This window comes from Sminthopsis crassicaudata, chromosome 6 (genome assembly GCF_048593235.1).
Source record: "Sminthopsis crassicaudata isolate SCR6 chromosome 6, ASM4859323v1, whole genome shotgun sequence".
In the NCBI taxonomy this organism is placed as follows: domain Eukaryota; kingdom Metazoa; phylum Chordata; class Mammalia; order Dasyuromorphia; family Dasyuridae; genus Sminthopsis; species Sminthopsis crassicaudata.
The window spans coordinates 237565432-237585983 of record NC_133622.1 but is presented as its reverse complement, the minus strand read 5'-3'; the positions used below and the strand labels follow the sequence as shown (position 1 = coordinate 237585983).

The following is a 20552-nucleotide window of genomic DNA, read 5'->3' as shown; positions in this document are numbered from 1 at the left end:
AAAGGTTTATCTATTTTATTGGCTTTTTCATAAAACCAACTCTTGGTTTTGTTTATTAATTCAATAGTTTTTTTTACTTTCAATATTATTGATTTCTCCTTTTAATTTTTGTATTTCAAGTTTAATTTTTGGTTGGGGGTTTTTAATTTGGTCTTTTTTAAGCTTTTTAAGTTGTAAGCACAATTCGTTAATTTTCTCTTTCTCTATTTTCTATAAATAAGCCTCTAAAGATATAAATTTCCCCCTATCACTGCTTTAGCTGCATCCCACAGATTTTGGTATGATGTCTCATCATTATCATTATCTTGGGTGAAATTATTAATTGTTTCTATAATTTGCTGTTTCACCCAGTCATTCTTTAAGATGAGATTGTTCATTTTCCAATTACTTTTTGGTCTATTTGCCTCTAACATTTTACTGAATGTAGCTTTTATTGCATTGTGATCTGAGAAGAAGGCATTTATTATTTCTGCCTTCCTACATTTAATTTTGAGATCTTTATGTCCTAATATATGGTCAATTTTTGTATAGGATCCATGAACTGCTGAGAAGAAAGTATATTCCTTTCTGTTGCCATTCAGTTTTCTCCAAAGGTCTATCATACCTTGTTTTTCTAATGTTCTATTTAGTTTTTTAATTTCTTTCTTATTTGTTTTGTGGTTTGATTTGTCTAAATTTGAGAGTGCAAAGTAGAGATCTCCCATTATTATAGTTTTACTGTCTATTTCTTCTTGCAATTTTCTTAACATTTCCTTTAGAAAGTTAGATGCTATGCCCCTTGGTGCATATATGTTTAGTATTGATATGGCTTCATTATTTATGTTACCTTTCAGCAGGATATAGTTTCCTTCCTTATCTCTTTTAACTAGATCAACTTCTGCTTTTGCTTGATCTGAGATAAGGATAGCTACCCCTGATTTTTTGGCTTTACCTGAAGCATAATAGATTCTGCTCCAACCTTTTACCTTTATTCTATATGTATCTCCCTGCTTTAAGTGTGTTTTCTGTAAACAACATATTGTAGGGTTCTGATTTTTGATCCAGTCTGCTATCCGTCTCCGTTTGATGGGAGCATTCATCCCATTCACATATATAGTTAAAATCACTAATTCTGTATGTCCTGCCATCATATTATCCCCAGATTATGCTTTTTCCCTTGACCCCCCTGAACCCGTTCTTCGATATTTAATTTATAGACCCCCCCTTGTGACGTGCAGCCCTCCCTTTTTTTAGTATCCCTCCCCCCTCCCTCCACGTCCCTTCCCTTATTCTCCTTTTCCTTTTCCCTTTTCCTCTCCCCCCTTTTAATGAGGTGATAGAGAATTCTCTGAAAAACAAATATGTCAGTTATTTACTCTTTGAGCCTCTTCTGATGAGAGTAAGATTTACACAATGTTTCTCACCCTCTCTAAATTCCCTCAGATATGGTGTATTTTCTATGCCTCTTCCTGGGATGTAGTTTCCCTCTTTTTATCACTCCTTCTCCTTTTTCTTATACTACCCTCTTCCCTTTACTGCACCCCCCTTTTTTTTCCTTTTATATCAGTAAAATCAAATTATCCATGCGTACTTTCTATATACCCACAACAGAGATACAGTTCTCCAGGGTTCTGTGTACCTTTTTCTGTTTCTCTTCAGTCTTGTGGATGTAGATCAAATTTTTTGTTTACATCTGTTTTTTTTCTTAGAAACATATGGAATTCCTCTATTTCATTGAATGACCATCTTCTTCCATGGAAAAAGATGCTAAACTTAGCTGGGTAGTTTATTCTTGGTTGCAATCCTTGATCTTTTGCTTTTTTGGAATATCAGGTTCCAGGCCCTTCTATCTTTTAATGTGGAGGCAGCCAGATCTTGTGTGACCCTTATTGTGGCACCTTGGTATTTAAATTGTTTTTTTTCTAGGTGCTTGCAGGATTTTCTCCTTTGTGTGGTAATTCTGCAGCTTAGCCACAATATTCCGTGGTGTTCTTTTTTTAGGGTCTATATCAGAAGGAGTTCGATGAATTCTTTCAACATCTACTTTCCCTTCTGTTTCTATTATCTCTAGACCGTTCTCTTTGATAATTTCCTGTAAAATAGAATCTAGGCTCTTTTTTTGGTCATAGTTTTCAGGAAGTCCAATGATCCACAGATTATCTCTCCCAGATCTATTTTCCAGGGCTATAGATTTTCCCAGTAAGTATTTGACATTATTCTCCAGGTTTTCTTTTTTTTGTTTGTTTGTTTTGTTTGACTGATTCTTGGGTTCTCTTTGAATCATTTCATTTCTATTTGTTCCATCCTGAATTTTAAGGAGTTATTTTCTTCTTTCACAGTTTTTAGTTCTTTTTGTAAATGCCCAATTTCGTTTTTAAATGAATTATTTTGCTCTATTGAATTTTTTTCCATTTCCCTAATTTATTTTTTGAGAATTATTTTCTTTTTCTAATTCAGAAATTCTATTTTCTTGAGACTTTTTTATCTTTTCTAATTCAGAAATCCTACTTTCCTGTGATTTTTTAACCTTTTCTAATTCACAAATTTTGTTTCGCTGCATCTCCTGTGAATTCTTTATTTTTTCCAACTCCAATTTCAGAACGTTGTTATTCTCTATCATAGGTTCCCTTTCCTTTCCCCATTTTTCTTCAAACTCTCTTAGCTTTTTAATAGTCTCTTCAAGGAGAGAGTTATGTGATGGGGGGCAGGTATTGTTCCCCTTTAGGTTGTTATCAGCTGAGTCTCTGCTGTTAACTTCCTCGGGGTTGGATACCCGCTCTTTCTCTGTGTAGAATGAGTCAATAGTTCTTTTTGGCTTCTTACTCATGATTAAAAAATCTTTTGGTGTCTGTCCCTGGGGTAGGAAATTATTTATTAATTTCTTTGCCAGCTTCCTCCCAGAATGGATGGATGCAGCGGCTCCTGCACCTGAGCTAAGAGAGAGCTCTGGGAGAGAGTTCCCCACCCCCTCCCTGGAAGTACCTCACAGGTGACTAGCACTGCTGTGCTTTGAGGGCGCTGTGATCTAGCGGCTTCCCTGAGGTTTGAGACTAAACAGTAAAGGTGGCACAAAGCCCAGCCTATGCCTCCCATGGGGCGTGGATGTCAGCATCAGGTGACGTGAAAAGCCCCTGCGCTCAAACTGGAAGTGTCTGCCAGAAACCTTGGTCCCTAGTTCAAAGGTTCCGCTTCTCTGGGACTTCCTGGAGCTGAGTTCCACAGCCTCCAGCTGAGCCAGGCATTATGAGTTAACACCCACTTTTCAGTCTCTTAACTACTCCCAGGTGAAAGCCTAGGTTGGCCACACCCACAGTACAGAGATCTGCTGAATCACCCCAGGTTCAAGGAAGGTCCAGTCTCTGTTTTTAAATTTTTAAATTGGCTTGATTTCTCTGCTTATAAAACAGCAATTTAGAAGAGAAGAGCTAACAGCCTGTGCCAGATTCCTCTATCTCAGTGGCTTCTCTGATCCCCGAAATCTCCCCAGCGCAATCGGTGCAGCATGACCTCACCCAACCGTCTGTGCTGGCCTCACTTCTTCCTCCCCTGGGAAATGACCATTCCTGTTGAAACTCCAGATTCTCTTCAGCTGGTAAGTCATGCTTCCAGTCCTTGTAGTTTCTATCAGTCCAGTGCTATTTTTGAGGCTGAAATTATCTGATTGGTAGTGAGGGAAGAAAGGAGCTTACAGAATCACGTGTATCTTGTCTGCCATCTTGGCTCCGCCCCCCAATATCTATAACTCTTGAGAACTATATCTATTCGTAGAGTAGACAGTGGGGGACATCACATGGACAGAAGGTATACTTCTAAATGGACTCTGACGTGACATCAAAGAAAGATATTAATGGATGGAAAAGGTCTTTACTAAAAGAGGACAGGGGAGGTGTAAGAACAAATTAGATCACATGAACAGGCACAAAAGACCTATTAAAACCAATGGAAAAGAGGGAAGGGGATGAGCATTGTCTGAAGCTTGATGTCATCACTTATGTTTTTGATTTTTTTTAACTATTTTTTTATACTTATTTTTTATTATTCTTAAATTTTTTTATTTACAAGATAGATGCATGGGTAATGTTACAACACTGACAATTGCCAAGCCTTTTGTTCTAATTTTTCCCCTCCTTCCCCCCAGATGGCAGGTTGACCAATACATGTTACATATTTTAAAGTATAAATTATATACAATATATGTATACATGTCCAAACAGTTATTTTGGTGTAAAAAAAGAATCAGACTTTGAAATAGTGTACAATTAGCCCGTAAAGGAAATCAAAAATGCAAGCAGACAAAAATAGGGGTATTGGGAATTCTATGTAGTAGTTCATACTCATCTCCCTGTTCCACTTTTGGTTTTAAGAGGAAAAATTTTAATCATTCAGCTGGATTAATACATTTATCTAAACCTATAAATAAGGAAAAGAAAGTAAGAAGAAAAGGGAGGGGTTGAAAAAATGGAGGACAGAAACAATAGGGAAGAAAGGGAAGAGAAGGGAAGAGAGTAATAGATAAAGTATTAGGCAGGATTAATTTAAAAAAAAATTAAGACAAGAGGGGGAGGGTGATAGGAGATAAAGTAAGGATGTGATAGCTGAAAAATTGCTCCTAAGAACAGGGTGGAAAGCGAAAGTAAAACTATAGAAAGAGGCGAAAATAGGATGAAAGGAAATACAGAGCTGGTAATCACATCTGTGAAGGGGATGAACTTTCTCATGAAATTGAAGACACACTAGAGTGGATTAAAAAAGAGAATGCTAGAACATGTTTACAAAAAAACACATTTGACAGAAAAATACAGAATAAAGGTAAAAGGCTGAAATAGAATTTATTATTGTACTTCAACAGAAGTATAAAAAAAAGTAGCACTAGGAATTCTAATCTCAAATAAAGGTAAAGTAAAAAGATAAAAGTAAAAGAGATAAGAAAGGAAAATACATCTTGATAAAGTGTTCATTAAACAATGAAGAATTAATGATAATAAATGTATATGCACCAAGTGGTAGAGCATTCAGATATCTAGAGAAGATATTAAGGCAGTTATGCGAAGAAATAGACAAAAAATTCCCCACTCAGAACCATACAAATCTAACCACAAAATAAACAGTGAGAAAGAAACCAGGCACATTAATAGGGTGCTAGAAAACCTAGATATGATAGACCTTTAGAGAAAATTGAATAGAATCATAGAAGGAATTCAAGTTTTTTCTTGGTACTCTATGGCACCTACAAAAAATTGACCATGTAGTAGGGCCATTGGTATGCACCATGTATTAGGACATATAAACCTGAAAAGGAAGAAATAGAAAATGTTTGCTTTTCAGAACACAATGCATTAAAAATTATATTCCATGAAGGGGCAGAGAGAGACTAAAATTGGATTGAAAATTAAGTAATCTAATTCTAAATAATGATGGGTAACACAACAAATCGCAGAAACAATCCTCAATTTCATCCAAGACGATGACAACAATGAGGTAACATACCTAAATCTATGGCATGTAGCCAAAGGAGTTTTTAGGGGAAATTGTGTATTGATAATTAGTACCTGAATAAAACATAAAGAGAAGATCAAAGAATTGGATATGTGCAAAGGTCTGGTCTAGCTCCTCTTGTCAGGATAAGCAAAAGTCCTTGCCCCACGTTGGGCTTCTGATTGTCTCTCAGTTGTGATCCTTCTCTGGGAGGAGGTTTCTTTTCTGTATAATCTTTTCCTCTATGAGCAGGTTTCTTGGGAGGCTTCTGGAGCCTCTTCTTCTTCCTGAATCCTGGCTCTGAATCTCCTCCAGCTCTTGTCCTTCCCCAATCCAGACTGCTTTCCAGGCTCAAGGTTGCCTCTTTTTATCCTCCCAGAGAATGGGCGTGGGATAATGCAAGGGCTTCTGGGAAGAACCACTTCAACCAATGAGCTTGCTCCTTCTAGGATTCCTAAGGTGTAAACTCCCTTTACAGGTATGAGCCAGAGAACTGTCAAGTCAACCTGAGTTCTCACCTTGTAATCCTAACAGATATGTACCTAAAATCTCTAGAAAAAGAACAAATTTTTAAAAACCCAACTAAATGCCAAATTAGAAATTCCGAAACTCCAAGGCTAAATTAATAAAACAGAAACTAATCAAACTAAAGACCTCATAAATGAAACTAAGAGTTGATTTATTTTTTAAAAGTCAATAAAATAAGCAAACTATTGGTTTGGAATCCAATAACAGCATCCAAAAGTCTAATGGAAACAATTCACAACTTTAGCAGAGTTGTAAAATATAAAATAAACGAACAAATCATCAGCTTTTCTATATATTATTGACAAAGCCCACCAAATAGATAGAAGAGAAATTCAATTTGGAATTACTATTGTCCAAATAAGATATGTGGGTGTCTACCTGTCAAGATACACCTAAGAACTATAGGAACATAATTAGAAAATTCTTTGCACACAAGTAAAGTCAGAAGTACACAACTGGAAGAAATATAAATTGCTCATTGGTAGGCTGAGCTAATATGATACAAATGGCAAATCTACCTAAATTGATTTACTTGTTCACTGCAATATCCATCAAACTGCCAAAACATTATTTTCTAGATAGAAAAAATAATAACAAAATTCATCTGAAACAGCAAAAAGTCAAGCATGTTAAGGGAATTAATGAAAAAATATATGAAGGATGGTAGCTTAGCAGAACCAAACCTAAAACCATATCATACAGCAACACCATCAAAATGTTTTGGTACTAGCTAAGAAATACAGTGCTGGATAAAAGGTAGAGATTATATAGACATGACACAGTATCAAAAGCCTATAGGAATCAAGTTTTAATAAACTCCCAAATATATAGATAGATAGATAGATAGATAGATAGATATAGATAGATAGATATCTATCTATCTATCTATATCTATCTATCTATCTATCTATCTATCTATATATATATATATATATATATATATCAGAATAAATGTCATTCCTAAATTGACAGAGGATATGAACAATATTCAAATGACAAATTTAAAGCACTCTATATTTATATGAAAAAATGCTCTAAATCAGTAATAATTAATTGCATTTCTCTAAAAAGCAAAGGAAAACAACTCCAAAGTACCTCTCAGGTTAACTTAGATACCAGGAAAAGACGATAAGTGTTAGAGGTGATATGGAAAAACTGGATCACTAATGCATTGTTGGTGGAGTTGTGAAGTGATTCAACCCTTTTGGAGCTTAATTCAGAACTACATCCAAAGAGATAGAAGAATGCATATATCCTTTCACTCAGCAATTCAATTGCTGGGTCACTACTCCATGGAAATGATAAAGGAGGAAAAAGGACCCACACATACAAAAATGTTTGTAGCAGCACTTTACTTTTTATTTTATTTGTTGTTGTTGTTGCAAAGAATCATTAAATGAATAGAAATGCATCCATTGGGATATGGCTGGACAACTTGTGATACATGTAAGTAATGGAATATTACTATTTTATGCAAAGTGCTGAATAAGCTGATGTTAGAAATCCTAGAATGATTGACACGAACTAATAATGAGTAAAACAAGCAGAGCCAAGATTACATTATATACAATAACAGCAAGAATGTGCAAAGATCCACTATGAAAGACTTGGTTCTTCTCAGTGGTTCAGTGATTCAAAGCAATTCAGAAAATGCCATCGGAACCCAGAAAAAGAAATAAGGAATATGAATGTAAATGAGCACATGCTATATTCACTTCTTTTTTCTGTTTTCCTTTTTTATCTCTTTCATGGTTTTCCTCCATATTTTTTCTAATTTTTCTCTCCCAAAATAATTCATAAAGCAATGTGTTAAAAAGAAAAAAACAAAATAAAACAAAACAAAAAAGAATTATTTTGTAATTGTGTTATATATACATATATACACAAATATATATATATACATATATATATATATACATATATACACATATACATATATAAACTCATACTTTACCAAAAAATGGAAAATATTTGAGAACAGAAATTTCATGTTCATTTCGGTCATTATCACCATATGTGAACCCAATGTCTGGTACATAGTAGGGCTTAATATATTTGATTAAGGAGGAAAAAGAGGCAAGGAGAAATAGATATGAGAAACTTAGATCAGCAAGGAACATCACTGTTGCTATCCATGGAAGACAAGTAGTTATTTATTATTCCAAAATGAAGGTAAGGCTCATTACGTGGTGAGGTGGGGAAGAAAATCAGGCGATGGTAATTAAAATAATGGTAGAATTCAGAAGTTAGGTCTTCTATCCCATACAGAAAAGTAGAATCAACACTGGGAATCAAACTCATGAAATACCATTTGGTTTGAGGTGTTTGGTCAGAACATCTTTTCCAAACTTCTTTCCCAATAAGAGCAGACTAGAGGGGGAAAATATATATAGTAGTTTAAGTCTGCTCACATAGGGAAAGAAGTTAAGAAAAGTGTGATGTTCTTTCCCAACATCTCAAACTACAGGGTATTACATGAGTTTTGTTCCAAGTATTGAACCTCTTTTTCTATAGGAGATAGAAGTTGAGATATTCTTGACGAGAGATGATCATCAGTTCCTAATGGGGAATTAGACCTCATTTTTTGAGGGGCTACACTTTACTTTTAATTTCTTTTCAGTTAGAAAGAATACAAAATATGGAACTTATTGGGCCAATCCTAAAAGAAATACTGAATGATATCAATTATAAAAGAGAGACTCATCTAAAACCAGAACTGAACATCAACCAGGGGCACAATGCTCTGACTCACAAATTCTTATTGCATCTTCCTCCAAGTCACTTGACAGGCCTTCATTGCTTCCCCTCTCCCCACCTGCTCATTGATGCTACACTAGAGACTTTAAGCAATCAATACCTTAGATAATGTAAACACTTGGGATAAAAGTTCATTTTTTTTTAAATGGGTCCCCGTTAACCCAGGCAAACAGTACCATTTCTCTGCAGATGACAAGATAATCGCAGCCCTGATGGAGAGATGAGCTCAGATACAGCCAACATAATAACTGCATCCCTGAGCATCCCCTATATATGACCCACACAGTCATACAAGCATATTGCTGCTGTTCTACTTTCTGCTGTATCAACAGAGACTGACCTGGTAAGTGACTGTGCCTTAGGACCTGAGATAGAGATCTGTACAACAGGAGAGAATCAATGATTGCATGCTTGCAGCTTAGGTTAAGATTCTATTGAATGAGCTAAATAAAAGTCAGCCACTCAAAAAGCAAAGTAGACACATAGCAATGGTCCAGTCCCTGTGCTGAGTGAGAGGAGGTAAAGAAAGGCAAAAGCACCGCCTGCTTCAAGAAGTGCAAAGTCTATGGGGATCTCCAACATGCAAAAAACTCCAAACGCAGGCAAGAGACACATAGTGAGAGAGGCAGAAAGAGAGAAAGAGAGACATTAGAGAGAGATAAGGACAGAGAAGGAGACATAATATATACATAAAACAGAAGATGTTTAGATAATGGCTAACTGGCAGAAGCTTCTTCAAAAAGACAAGGCTTTGGATAAGCTTGCCCAGCTTCCAAGCCAGTTATAAGGAAAAGTGTAAGAGACTGAGTAATTAAAGATAAATAAACCTAATCTTCCTGTATCTGTATGCAGAGGTTCACAAAATAGCACTCCCAATCACAATAAAAAGTAATAAGGCATCAAATGCCATCTAGAACTGGCATTGAACCTGCTCCAGTGCCGGCTGAATATTTCTCAACCCTTCCTGCTCTGGGCTTCACTTAAGGCAGGCTTCTTAAACAGTTCCCAGTATTGACCCCTTTCACCTGAGAAATTTTAATGCTAATCCATATATGGAACTAGAAAAATTAAGTCTAAAATCCAACATTCATTGATAACAATTCATAAGTTCATGACACCCACATTCAATTACCAGCCCCAAATGGGGTTGTGACAGTTGCTTAAGAATTGTTGACCTTAGCTCAGTGAAAGGTAGAGATCAGTATGAAATTAACTGACAAGAAATTCTGACGTTGAGATATTTTCTCCAAAAAGCATCCGTAGGCACATATATGGCAGGTATTGGTTACATTAGAAGAAGATGGAAAGGGAATAGTTTTACTTCTTCTGTCTCTGTCTTGATTAATAGCATGTTTGGCATATAAGCCTAGATCTGTTAATGAGCACAGGAATTGCCTCCTCACTACCTAAGATGGCATGTTCAGGGTCTGCAATTTCTTACTGGATTTGGAAAAGAAAATATAACAATAAATAATTGAAAATGAGCATTTTCAAGGGAATAATTTTCTGGGAAAGATGGTACATAATATCAGCATGGTTGTATATAGAGGAACTGCCAAGAAAAAAGCTCCATTTGTAGAAGAGAAGGATGAAAGAAGTGATAGTTTGGAGAAGGAAAGTTAAGGACATGAGGGACACAAGTAAGGGGGGAATGAATATCTCTAGTGGAGTTTCAGTGATATAAAGCCCAAGATTTGTATCTGAGAGAGTAGTCATTAGAAAGCCTTGGGAATTCCAGGAAAAGTGAATAGTCAATTATGGATGATGAAAATATTGTCTTTGTTGTAGGGATGAAGTCTCCACAATGGAGGTTAATTTGCAGTAACTTCAGTCAACAAGTTTTCCCAAAAATTCATTGAGAGAAACGTCAGTAGGATCAAATGCAGAAGATGAGAATAATTGATGACTGAGGTTTCTAGGAAAAAAGCCATGATAAAATAATAACTTAAGGGATAATAGATATGAGAACAGTGGAGTTGAATAGCTTCATCAAAGAGGAGAAGGTGGACAAATTAAATGAATATAAACAAGAAGAGTTATGATACAAAGTCTTCAACTAAGAAGATCGAAGGATTTGATGCTATGAGACACAAGAAGAGATGTGGAGATTACTTAAAGTAGTTTGAGAGTGAGCTACCAGTTGAAGGATTGTAAAATACAAAATTGATATTGTTGTATACCAGATTCTGAATGGGATTAAATATCAAAATTTAGAGCTGGATTTATTTAGGACATTTTTGTATTTCCTGTGAGGTTCTTCTGAGACACATGGACAGGAGCAATAACTGGAGATTATAGAAGTCACAGGAATAAATGTAGAAGGGACACAAAAGTAGTTGAAAAATAGAATTTAATTTCTTGGATATGGACTTTTACTTGTAATATGAAGAAAAAAAAAGACTATCTGCCACAAGGATGAAGATCTGAGAAACAAAAAAAAAAAGTGACAGGAAGGAAGGTCATTATGATCAAAAAAGTTCAGAGATCATGTTTCATGTTGCTTTCATCACTTAATTATATCCACTTAAGTGTGACTTTGTGGGGTTTTCTTGGGAAAGATACTGGACTGGTTTGTAATTTACTTCTGAATGAAGTATGACTAATGAAGGATCGCAGAACTAGTGTGAGAAAACGCATCTGAATTGAGATCTTCTTGACACTGTGTTCAACACTATATTACAGAGATTTTCAGGCATATAGAAAGACAGAATGAACCAGGATTTTCAACTAAGAAGGGAATTTTGAAGTTCAATAGTAAATCACTAGCCCCTGTCAGAGAAACTTTGTTGTTCCACATAATAGTGGAAAGCATGGAATTTCAGTGGCAAAATCATAGAATGTAACAAGCATATTTTCATGTTTTTACCCATAGGTCTCCTTGAGACTGGCAGCAAATCATCTTCATGAGGTAAAGAAAGCTGACTTTGGATGAAATTCTGGGGATAGTATACCTGCAACTAACTGGAATTGGATTCCTGGGGAACTTAACTCTCCTCATCCTAAACAGCTTTAATTTCCTGACTGCTCATACAGTAAGACCTAAAAATGTACTTATCATCCAGTTAGCCTTTACCAATGCCATGGTACTTCTCTTTAGAGGAATACCTACCATAACAAGGCTTTGGAAGGTAAAATGTGTCCTGGGCAGGACTGGGATTAAAATCATTACATATATGCAGACACTAACCCGGGGTCTCTCCTTAAACAGCACCTGCCTCTTGAGTGTCTTCCAGGCCATTACTATTAGTCCCAACAACTCCTTATGGGCACAGGTGAAAATTAAAGCACAAAAGAGCATCATTAGATTCACTGTTCTATGCTGGATCTTCCATCTAATAATCAATAAGGTTCTATTTCTGCGTCATGATGGTCCAAAGAACAGCACATTCAGTAAAGATGGATGCAGCACTGGGTATGAAACTCTAGATGTATATAATAATAATCATATAAAATTTCAAAATATAATATTTGTCAATGATACTTTCTTTGCAGGTCTCATGACTGATTCTAGTCTCCATATGGTCTTAATCCTGTACAGACACAAGAGAAATGTCAATCATATACATAGTAAGAGCACCTCCACAAAAGTATCCCCTGAAACGAGGGCAACCAAAGCTATCCTGCTTCTAGTCGCCACCTTTGTTTTGTTTAATACATTCAGTCCCATTTGTATATTCCATATGTGGTATTTTAAATCCATAAACATGTGGATGATACATACCTCAGCGCTTCTCTCTCTTTGTTATCCAACAGTCAGCCCATTTATTCTGGTCAGCATTAATAAGCAGATCTCCAATCCTTGTGGTTGTTAATAGTTTGAAAAGTTACTGAATCTCCCTTATCATGAAATGCCTATCCCTATAGAATATGTACAGAGGATTCTGGGAAAATGGCATAGTAATTCAAAAAGTTCAAAGTTTTCCTGATTCCTTCCACAAACTAGAACAGCTCATAGTAAATGTAGAGCATGAAGAAACATATAGGACTGGTGGCAGAATTATAGACCTTATCAAAAATAGAGCAGACTGGGGAAAAAAAAAATATATATATATATATTGGAGTGGATGTTTGGCCAGTATGAATTGTAAACTCTTCTGGCCTAGAGGAATTAGGGGAATTCATAGGGGAAGTGAGCAAGTAGTACTGGAATTCTATTCACAGGAAAAATAGATTACAGGGAACAAAATATATCCAAAAGAATATAGAAAGTGTTTAAATTTATGAAAAAATAAGAGGAGCAAGGAATAGGATGGAGGACATAGAAGGATAAGTAAATTAATAGGAATTATATAAAGTATGTAGACTATGGAAATTGGATAAAGAATGAGGAACAGAGTAAGGGAAAGAGGAAAAGGGAATGAACCTTGAAGGGGAGATTATTCTTTTTTTATTTTTTTATTAATTATTATAACTGTAACATTTTCTTTGACAGTACATATTCATAGGTAATTTTTTTGCAACATTATCCCTTGTACTCCCTTCTGTTCCAAAATTTTCCCCTCCTTCCCTCCACCCCCTCCCCTAGATGACAGGCATTCCCAAACATATTAAATATCTTATACTATATCCTAGGTACAATATATATGTGCAGAACAGAATTGTGTTGTTATTGTTGTTGCAAAGGAAGGATTATATTTGCAAGATAAAAATAATTTCGGAAGAGAAACAAAAAACAAAACAAAACGGTGCTAACAGTTAATACTCATTTCCCAGCGTTCCTTTTCTGGATGTAGCTGATTCTGTCAATCAGTGATCAATTAGAATTGGATTAGCTCTTCTCCATGTTGAAAATATCCACTTCAATCAGAATACATCCTCATACAGTATCATTGTTGAAGTGTATAATGATCTCCTGGTTCTGCACATTTCACTTGGAATCAGTTGATGTAAGTCTCTCCAAGCCTCTCTGTATTCATCCTGTTGGTCATTTCTTAGAGAACAATAATATTCCATAACATTCATATACCATAATTTACCCAACCATTCTCCAATTGAAGGACATCCATTCAACTTCCAGTTTCTAGCCACTAAAAAAGGGCTGCCACAAACATTTTGGAACACACAGGTCCCTTTCCCTCCTTTAGTATTTCTTTGAGATATAAGCCCAGTAGTAGCCCTGCTGGGACAAAGGGTATGCACAGTTTGATAACTTTTTGGGCATAATTCCAGATTGATCTCCAGAAGGGTTGGATTCTTTCACCACTCCACCAACAATGTATCAGTTTTCCAGTTTTCCTACAGCCTCTCCAACATTCATCGTTATTTTTTCCTGTCATCTTAGCCAATCTGACAGATGTGTAATGATATCTCAAAGTTGTCTTAATTTGCATTTCTCTGATTAATAGTGATTTGAGTAATCATGATTTTACCAAAGTGAAAGAAGCCATCCTGTGTGTAGTCGATTCTTCAAGGATCTCTCCCTGGAAGTTGCAGAAAAGTGTTTTATTTCACATGTACTGAGTGCCAGCCAAACTCTCATTCTGGCTAAGGTTTTTAAATAGCTGAAGATATTCAACCTCATTTAAGAAAATGAGGTATCATTTTTTTTTCCTTTTGGATCTGATGTTACTTTCATATTTGTGGAAATATGTGTAGAAAAATTGTCCATTTTTAACATATATTGGATCACTTGCCAACTTGGGGAGAGAGAAGAAAGAGGAAAAATGTTTGAACACAAAGTTTTGTAGGGGTGAATATTAAGAATTATCCATGCATATATTTTGAAAATAAAAGGCTATAATAAAAAAGGAAAGAGGTGTAAAAAGAGAGGACAGAAACACAGCATGTGGTACCCATCAATTGGGGAATGGCTGAATAAATGATGACAGATGAAGGTAATGGAAAGCTATTATTTTATAAGAAATGGTGATTAGGATGATTTCAGAAAAGCTTGAAAAGATTTAGATGAAATGATGCTTAATAAAACCCGCAGAATCCTGAAAACTTTGAACACAGCAAAAGAAACATTGAGTGATGAAGAACTGTGATGGAACTGGCTCTTCTCAGCAATAGAATAATCCAAGACGATTGCAAAAAAAATTTTGGATGGAAAATTCCATCTGCAGAAAAAGAACTATGAAGACTGAATAAGGATTGAAGTATCCTATTTTAATGTTTTTCTTTTGTTTTGTTTCTCATAGTTTTTCTCTTTTGTTCTGATTTTCTTTCCCATGGAAATACCTTTAAAATGATTATACATATACAAACCTGTAAAAATTATTTGCTCTCTTGGGAATGGGGAAAGGAGAAAAAAATTGGAACTCCAAATCTTCTAAAATTGAATTTTAAAAACTATCTCTACATGTATTTGGAAAATTGAAAATGAAAATAAAAATTGTTAGTACGTATTTGGTGTATCTCTCCAAATTTCCAGCTTAATACATTTGATTGAGGAGGAATATGAGGCAAGGGGAAATAGCATATGAGAAACTTAGATCAGCAAGGAATGTCACTGTTCTTGTCCATGGAAGACAAGTACTTATTTATCATTCCAAAATGCAGGTCAGGCTCATTAAGTGGTGAGGTGGGGAAGAAAAGTAGCCATTGGTAATTAAAGAAATTCTAGAATTAAGAAGTTAGTTCTTCTATCCCCTACAGAAAAGAAGCAACAACACTTGGAACAAAACTCATGAAATCCCCTGTGGATTGAGGAGGTGGGTAAGAACATCACACTTCTTTTCCAAACTTCTTTCCCAATAAGAGCAGACAAGAGGGGGAAAATATATGGAAGTTCAAGTCTGCTTACACAGGGAAAGAAGTTGGGAAAAGAAGTATGATGTTCTGGCCCCAAAAAGCGAACCACAGGATATTGCATGAGTTTTATTCCAAGCTTTGATCCTCCTTTTCTGTAAGTGTTAGAAGCTGAGGTAACCATGACCAGAGGTGATCATCAGTTCCTAATGTGGAATTAGCCCTCATTTTTTTCTGGGGTTGCACTAGACTTTTAATTTCTTTTCACTTTGTCAGAATACAAAATAGGGAGTTTATTGGGACAGTCCTCAAAGACAGACCCAATGGTATCAATTATACAAGAGAGGCTCATCTATAACCAAAGCTGAACATGAACTAGGTGCACAATGCTCTGGCTCACATGTTTTTATTGCATCTTCCTGCAAGTCACTTGACAGATCTTCATTGCTTCGCTCATTGATGCTACACTAGAGACTTTAAGAAATCAACACTCTAGATAATGTAAACACTTGGGATAAAAGTTCATTTTCTAATAAATGGGTCCCAGTTAACCCAGGCAAATAGTACCATTTCTCTGCAGATGACATGATAATTGCAGCCCTAATGGGGAGATGAGCTCAGACACATCCAGCATAATAACTGCATCCCTGACCATCCCATATATATGACCCACACAGTCATACAGACATGTTTTCCTGCTTCAACACAGATTGCTGCTGTTCTACTTTCTGCTGTAATGACAGAGACCGACCTGGTAAGTGATTGTTCCTTAGTACCTGAGACAGAGATCTCTATAACAGGAAAGAATCAATGATTAGATGCTTAGAGCCTTGCATAGGATCTTAGTGAATGAGCTAAGTGAAAGTCAGCCACTCAAAAAGCAATGTAGCAATGGTCCCGTCCCAATGGAGAGTGAGAGGAGGAAAAGAAAGGCAAAAGCACTGCCTGCTTCAAGAAGTTCAAAGACTATGGGGATCCCCAACATGCAAAAAACTGCAAACGCAGGCAAGAGACAGAGAGTGAGAGAGGCAGAAAGAAACAGAAAATAGAGAGAAGTAAGGATATTGAAGAAGGCATAATATATACATAAAAGAGAAAATGTTTAGATAATGGCTAACAAGCAGAAACATCTTCAAAAAGATAAGACGTTGGCTAAGATCTGAAAAAAGCTGGGCAAGCCAGGACACAGTTATAAGGAAAATTGTAAAAGACTGAATGATTCAAGGAAAATCAAACTAATATTCCTGTATCTTTATGCAGTAATCCAAAAAATAACATGTCCCATCACAAGGAAAAGGAATAAGGCATCAACAACTGGAATTGAATCTGTTCCAGTTCCGCCTGAATATTTCTCAACTCTTCCTGCTCTGGGCTTCACTTCAGGCAGGGCTTCTTAAACGTTTCCCACTTTTAGCCTTTCACCTGAGAAATTTTAATGCTAATTCATATATGGAGATATAAAAATTAAGTATAAAATCCAACAGTTACTGATAGCAATTCATAATTTCATGACACCCACATTCAGTAACCAGGCCCCGAATGGGGTTGTGACAATTGTTTAAGAAACATTAACCTTAACTGAGTCAAAGGTATAGATCGGTATGAAATTAATAGACAAGAAATTCTGATGCTGAAATATGTTGTCCAAAAAGTATCTGTAAGCACCTATATGGCAGATATTGGTTACATTGGAAGAAGATGGGAAGGAGATAGTTTTACTTAGTCTATCACTGTCTTGAGGAATAGCATGTTTGGCATATAAGCCCAGATCTGTTAATGAGCACAGGAATTGCCTCCTGTCTAATGACTTAACCTGGCATGTTGAGAATCAGCAATTTCTCACTGGATTGGGAAAGCACTATGACAATAAAGACCCCTGGCTCCTGTTCTCACCTTTTCCCTGTCCTGATCCATTACCTTTCCTAAATGTTTCTCTATATTGAAAAAATGGGACAAAATAAAATGATGCAAATACCACTTATTGAGAATACGGGCTCTCCTGTCCCTGTTCTCAGATGCAGAGTCTGCCATTTCAGAAATCAGCACTGATGTGCAAACAGAGTTCTTTCAATCCTGGTTTCTGCCACCTAAATAAGGTGATCCCAAAGGATTTTTCCCTACTTCCGCATGGTCCCCGATCCTGTTTGAGTTTAATAATACATGTGATTTAGTTCCTTCTTACATTAAAAATAATGCTCTCTATATGATGCTGAAGAAGTGTTCCCTTCAGGAACAACAATATTATCTAAGCAGCATCAAAATAAGCTGGAAAAAAGACTTCAGAGTTAGACAGCAAGGGTTGAGATTCTTATTCTCCTTCTTGCTGTTCATGATTCTTTGGGTAAATCTTAGCTCTCTGGAAATAATTCATTCTGCATATTCATACTGGAAATCATGGAATTTTTTTGGGAAAATCACAGCATTTAACAAGCATATTTTCATATTTTTATCCATAGGTCGCCTTGAGTTTGGCAGCAAATCATCTTCATGAGGTAAAGAATGCTGACTTTGGATGACATTCTGGGGATAGCCTACCTGCAACTAACCGGAATTGGATTCCTGGGGAACTTAACTCTCCTCATCCTAAACAGCTTTAATTTCCTGACTGCTCATACAGGAAGACCTAAAAATGTACTTATCATCCAGTTGGCCTTTTCCAATGCCATGGTACTTCTCTTTGGGGGAATTCCTACCATAACAAGGCTTTGGAAGGTAAAATGTGTCCTGGACAGGACTGGGATTAAAATCATTACATATATGCAGAGGCTAAGCCGGGGTCTCTCCTTAAACAGCACCTGCCTCTCAAATGTCTTCCAGGCCATTACTATTAGTCCCAACAAATCCATGTGGGCACAGCTGAAAATTAAAGCACCAAAGACCATCATTAGATGCATTGTTATATGCTGGATCTTCCATCTGATATTCCATATGCATATATTTCTACGCCATGATATTCCAAAGAACAGCACAGTCAGTAAAGATGGATGCAGGACTGGGTATAGAACTCTAGATGTGTATAATAATAATCATATAAAATTTCAAATTATAACATTTGTCCATGACACTTTCTTTGCAGGTCTCATGACTGCTTCTAGTGTCCATATGGTCTTAATCCTATATAGACACAGGAGAAATCTTAATCACATACATAGTAAGAGCAGCTCCACAAAAATATCCCCTGAAATGAGGGCAACCAAAGCTATCCTGCTCCTAGTGGCCACCTTTGTTTTGTTTAATACATTCAGTCCCATTTGTATAATCTGTATGTTGTATTTTAAATCCATAAACGTGTGGATGACACATACCTCAGCACTACTCGTTCTTTGTTATCCAATAGTCAGCCCATTTATTCTGGTCAGCATTAGTAAGCAGGTCCCCAATTCTTGTGCTTGTTAAGCATTTGAAAAGTTACTGAATCTCCATTATCATGTAATGCCTATCCACGCAGAATATGTACAGAGGATTCTGGGATGATGGCATAGTAGTTCAAAAATTTCCAAGTTCTTCTGATTTCTTGCACAAACTTGAGTAGTTAAGAACAAATGTAGAGCATGAAAAAAACATTCAAGACTGGGAGCAGAATTGTGGCCCTTGGACTACTAGAGCAGATTGAATATATTTTCAAAATATATCCAAAAGAGTATAAAAATTATTTAAATTTATAAAGAAATAAGAGGAGCAAGGAATACAATGGAGGGCATAGATGGGATTGTTATAAGGTGTGTCGACTTTGCAAATTGGATAAAGAAGAGGAACAGAGTAGAAGTAAGAGAACAAAAAGGGAGTGAACCTTGGAGGGAAGATTGTTAAAGTAGTACCAAGGTAAAATAGCTGGTAATAATAAAGCAGAGGAGTAAGCAGTGAAAGAAAATAAGAGCTGCAAACAAACATAATAATGATCCGCACAAATTATTACCAAAAAGTGAGGATTAATTTCAGTCACAAATAAAGCTAAAACAGTTTTATTCTAAAGAGAAAAATTGTGCTATAGGTCAACTATATTGACCGATATTGATTTAGCTTGCTTAAAATAGCTGGATAATATTAGGCTAAGTTGTAGCAAAATAATGTCTTGGTGGATTTAGAAAAATATGGAAAGTGTTGAATTTACAAAGGATGATGTTAATCATGTTCAGAGAGACAGGACAAACAAGCTTAGAATGGCATGACAGAAATGTCTACAAATGCATTTATGTCTATGAATATAGGGATCTATTTATATGGATGTGTACCTCTCTCTATATATTTAGTACCACTTTTGAACTTAGAAAAAATTTTCTTTGTTTCAACTGGCCACAGTCTAGGTTGCCATGCACCCATTTCAATCCATTCATACTTGAACTTAGAACTAAGAATAACAAGACCAATTATAAGAAATATATAGGTAATCAAAGCAATTTCCCTATATTGGCTACACGCATACATATATGCATACAGGTCTATGGACATACATATGAACATATTATGTGTATACCTATATATACATACATTCATATAGGCAATCATGCACATGTCTTCTTAGAAAGGAATTAAGCTTGAAGAGAAGTTTACATATGATGTGCTTCTAAAAAGCAATTTAGGAAAGAGGTTTTTTTTTTTTAAAGTACTTATCTCATATGAAGGAGGTGCTAAAAGAAATGTTAATGAGTAAATAGATAAGGTATTCCCTGCAGGAATAGGTTAAAGACAGAATACATCATGTGTGTCTCTGTGTGCTTGTGTGTGTATAGGAGTGTGTGTTTGTATCTAAAAGGCATAATTTTTTTTATGAATTTATGGAGGAGAGGGAATATAGTAACACTGATTGAAATAGTATAGATAGGTGTGTAGATTAATAGAAATTGGATCAAGACCGTGGGAAAAGGTGAGTGGGATAAGATAACATATAACAAATCAAGATAGAAGGTAAAAGAAGAGGAATTGGGAGAGGAACAAACGCAAAAATAATGATTGAGTACAATTTATTAGGAAAAAACAAGGGTAAATGATCATTGATCTCAAATTTAAAGCAAAAATAGATTTATGAAAAAGAAAAATCAGAGAACTACATGAAATGATGGCTCAATGTTGCTTTAGAGTATTTAAAATAACTATATTAGAATGTTTTGGGACATAGCTGTGAT

General features: G+C 35.8%; 2 protein-coding genes across 2 annotated transcripts; both read left to right on the top strand.

The window, feature by feature from the left end:
* The first annotated feature begins 5443 nt into the window (after positions 1 to 5443).
* LOC141547387 (vomeronasal type-1 receptor 3-like) lies at positions 5444 to 12551 on the top strand. The gene is made up of 2 exons (XM_074275831.1): positions 5444 to 5457; positions 11654 to 12551. Exons 1-2 carry the CDS (start codon positions 5444 to 5446, stop codon positions 12549 to 12551), a joined length of 912 nt encoding a protein of 303 aa, XP_074131932.1.
* A 5377-nt stretch (positions 12552 to 17928) lies between these two features.
* On the top strand, positions 17929 to 18825 carry LOC141547386 (vomeronasal type-1 receptor 1-like). The gene has a single exon (XM_074275830.1). The coding sequence runs from the start codon at positions 17929 to 17931 to the stop codon at positions 18823 to 18825; it is 897 nt and encodes a 298-aa protein (XP_074131931.1).
* Positions 18826 to 20552: the final 1727 nt, after the last annotated feature.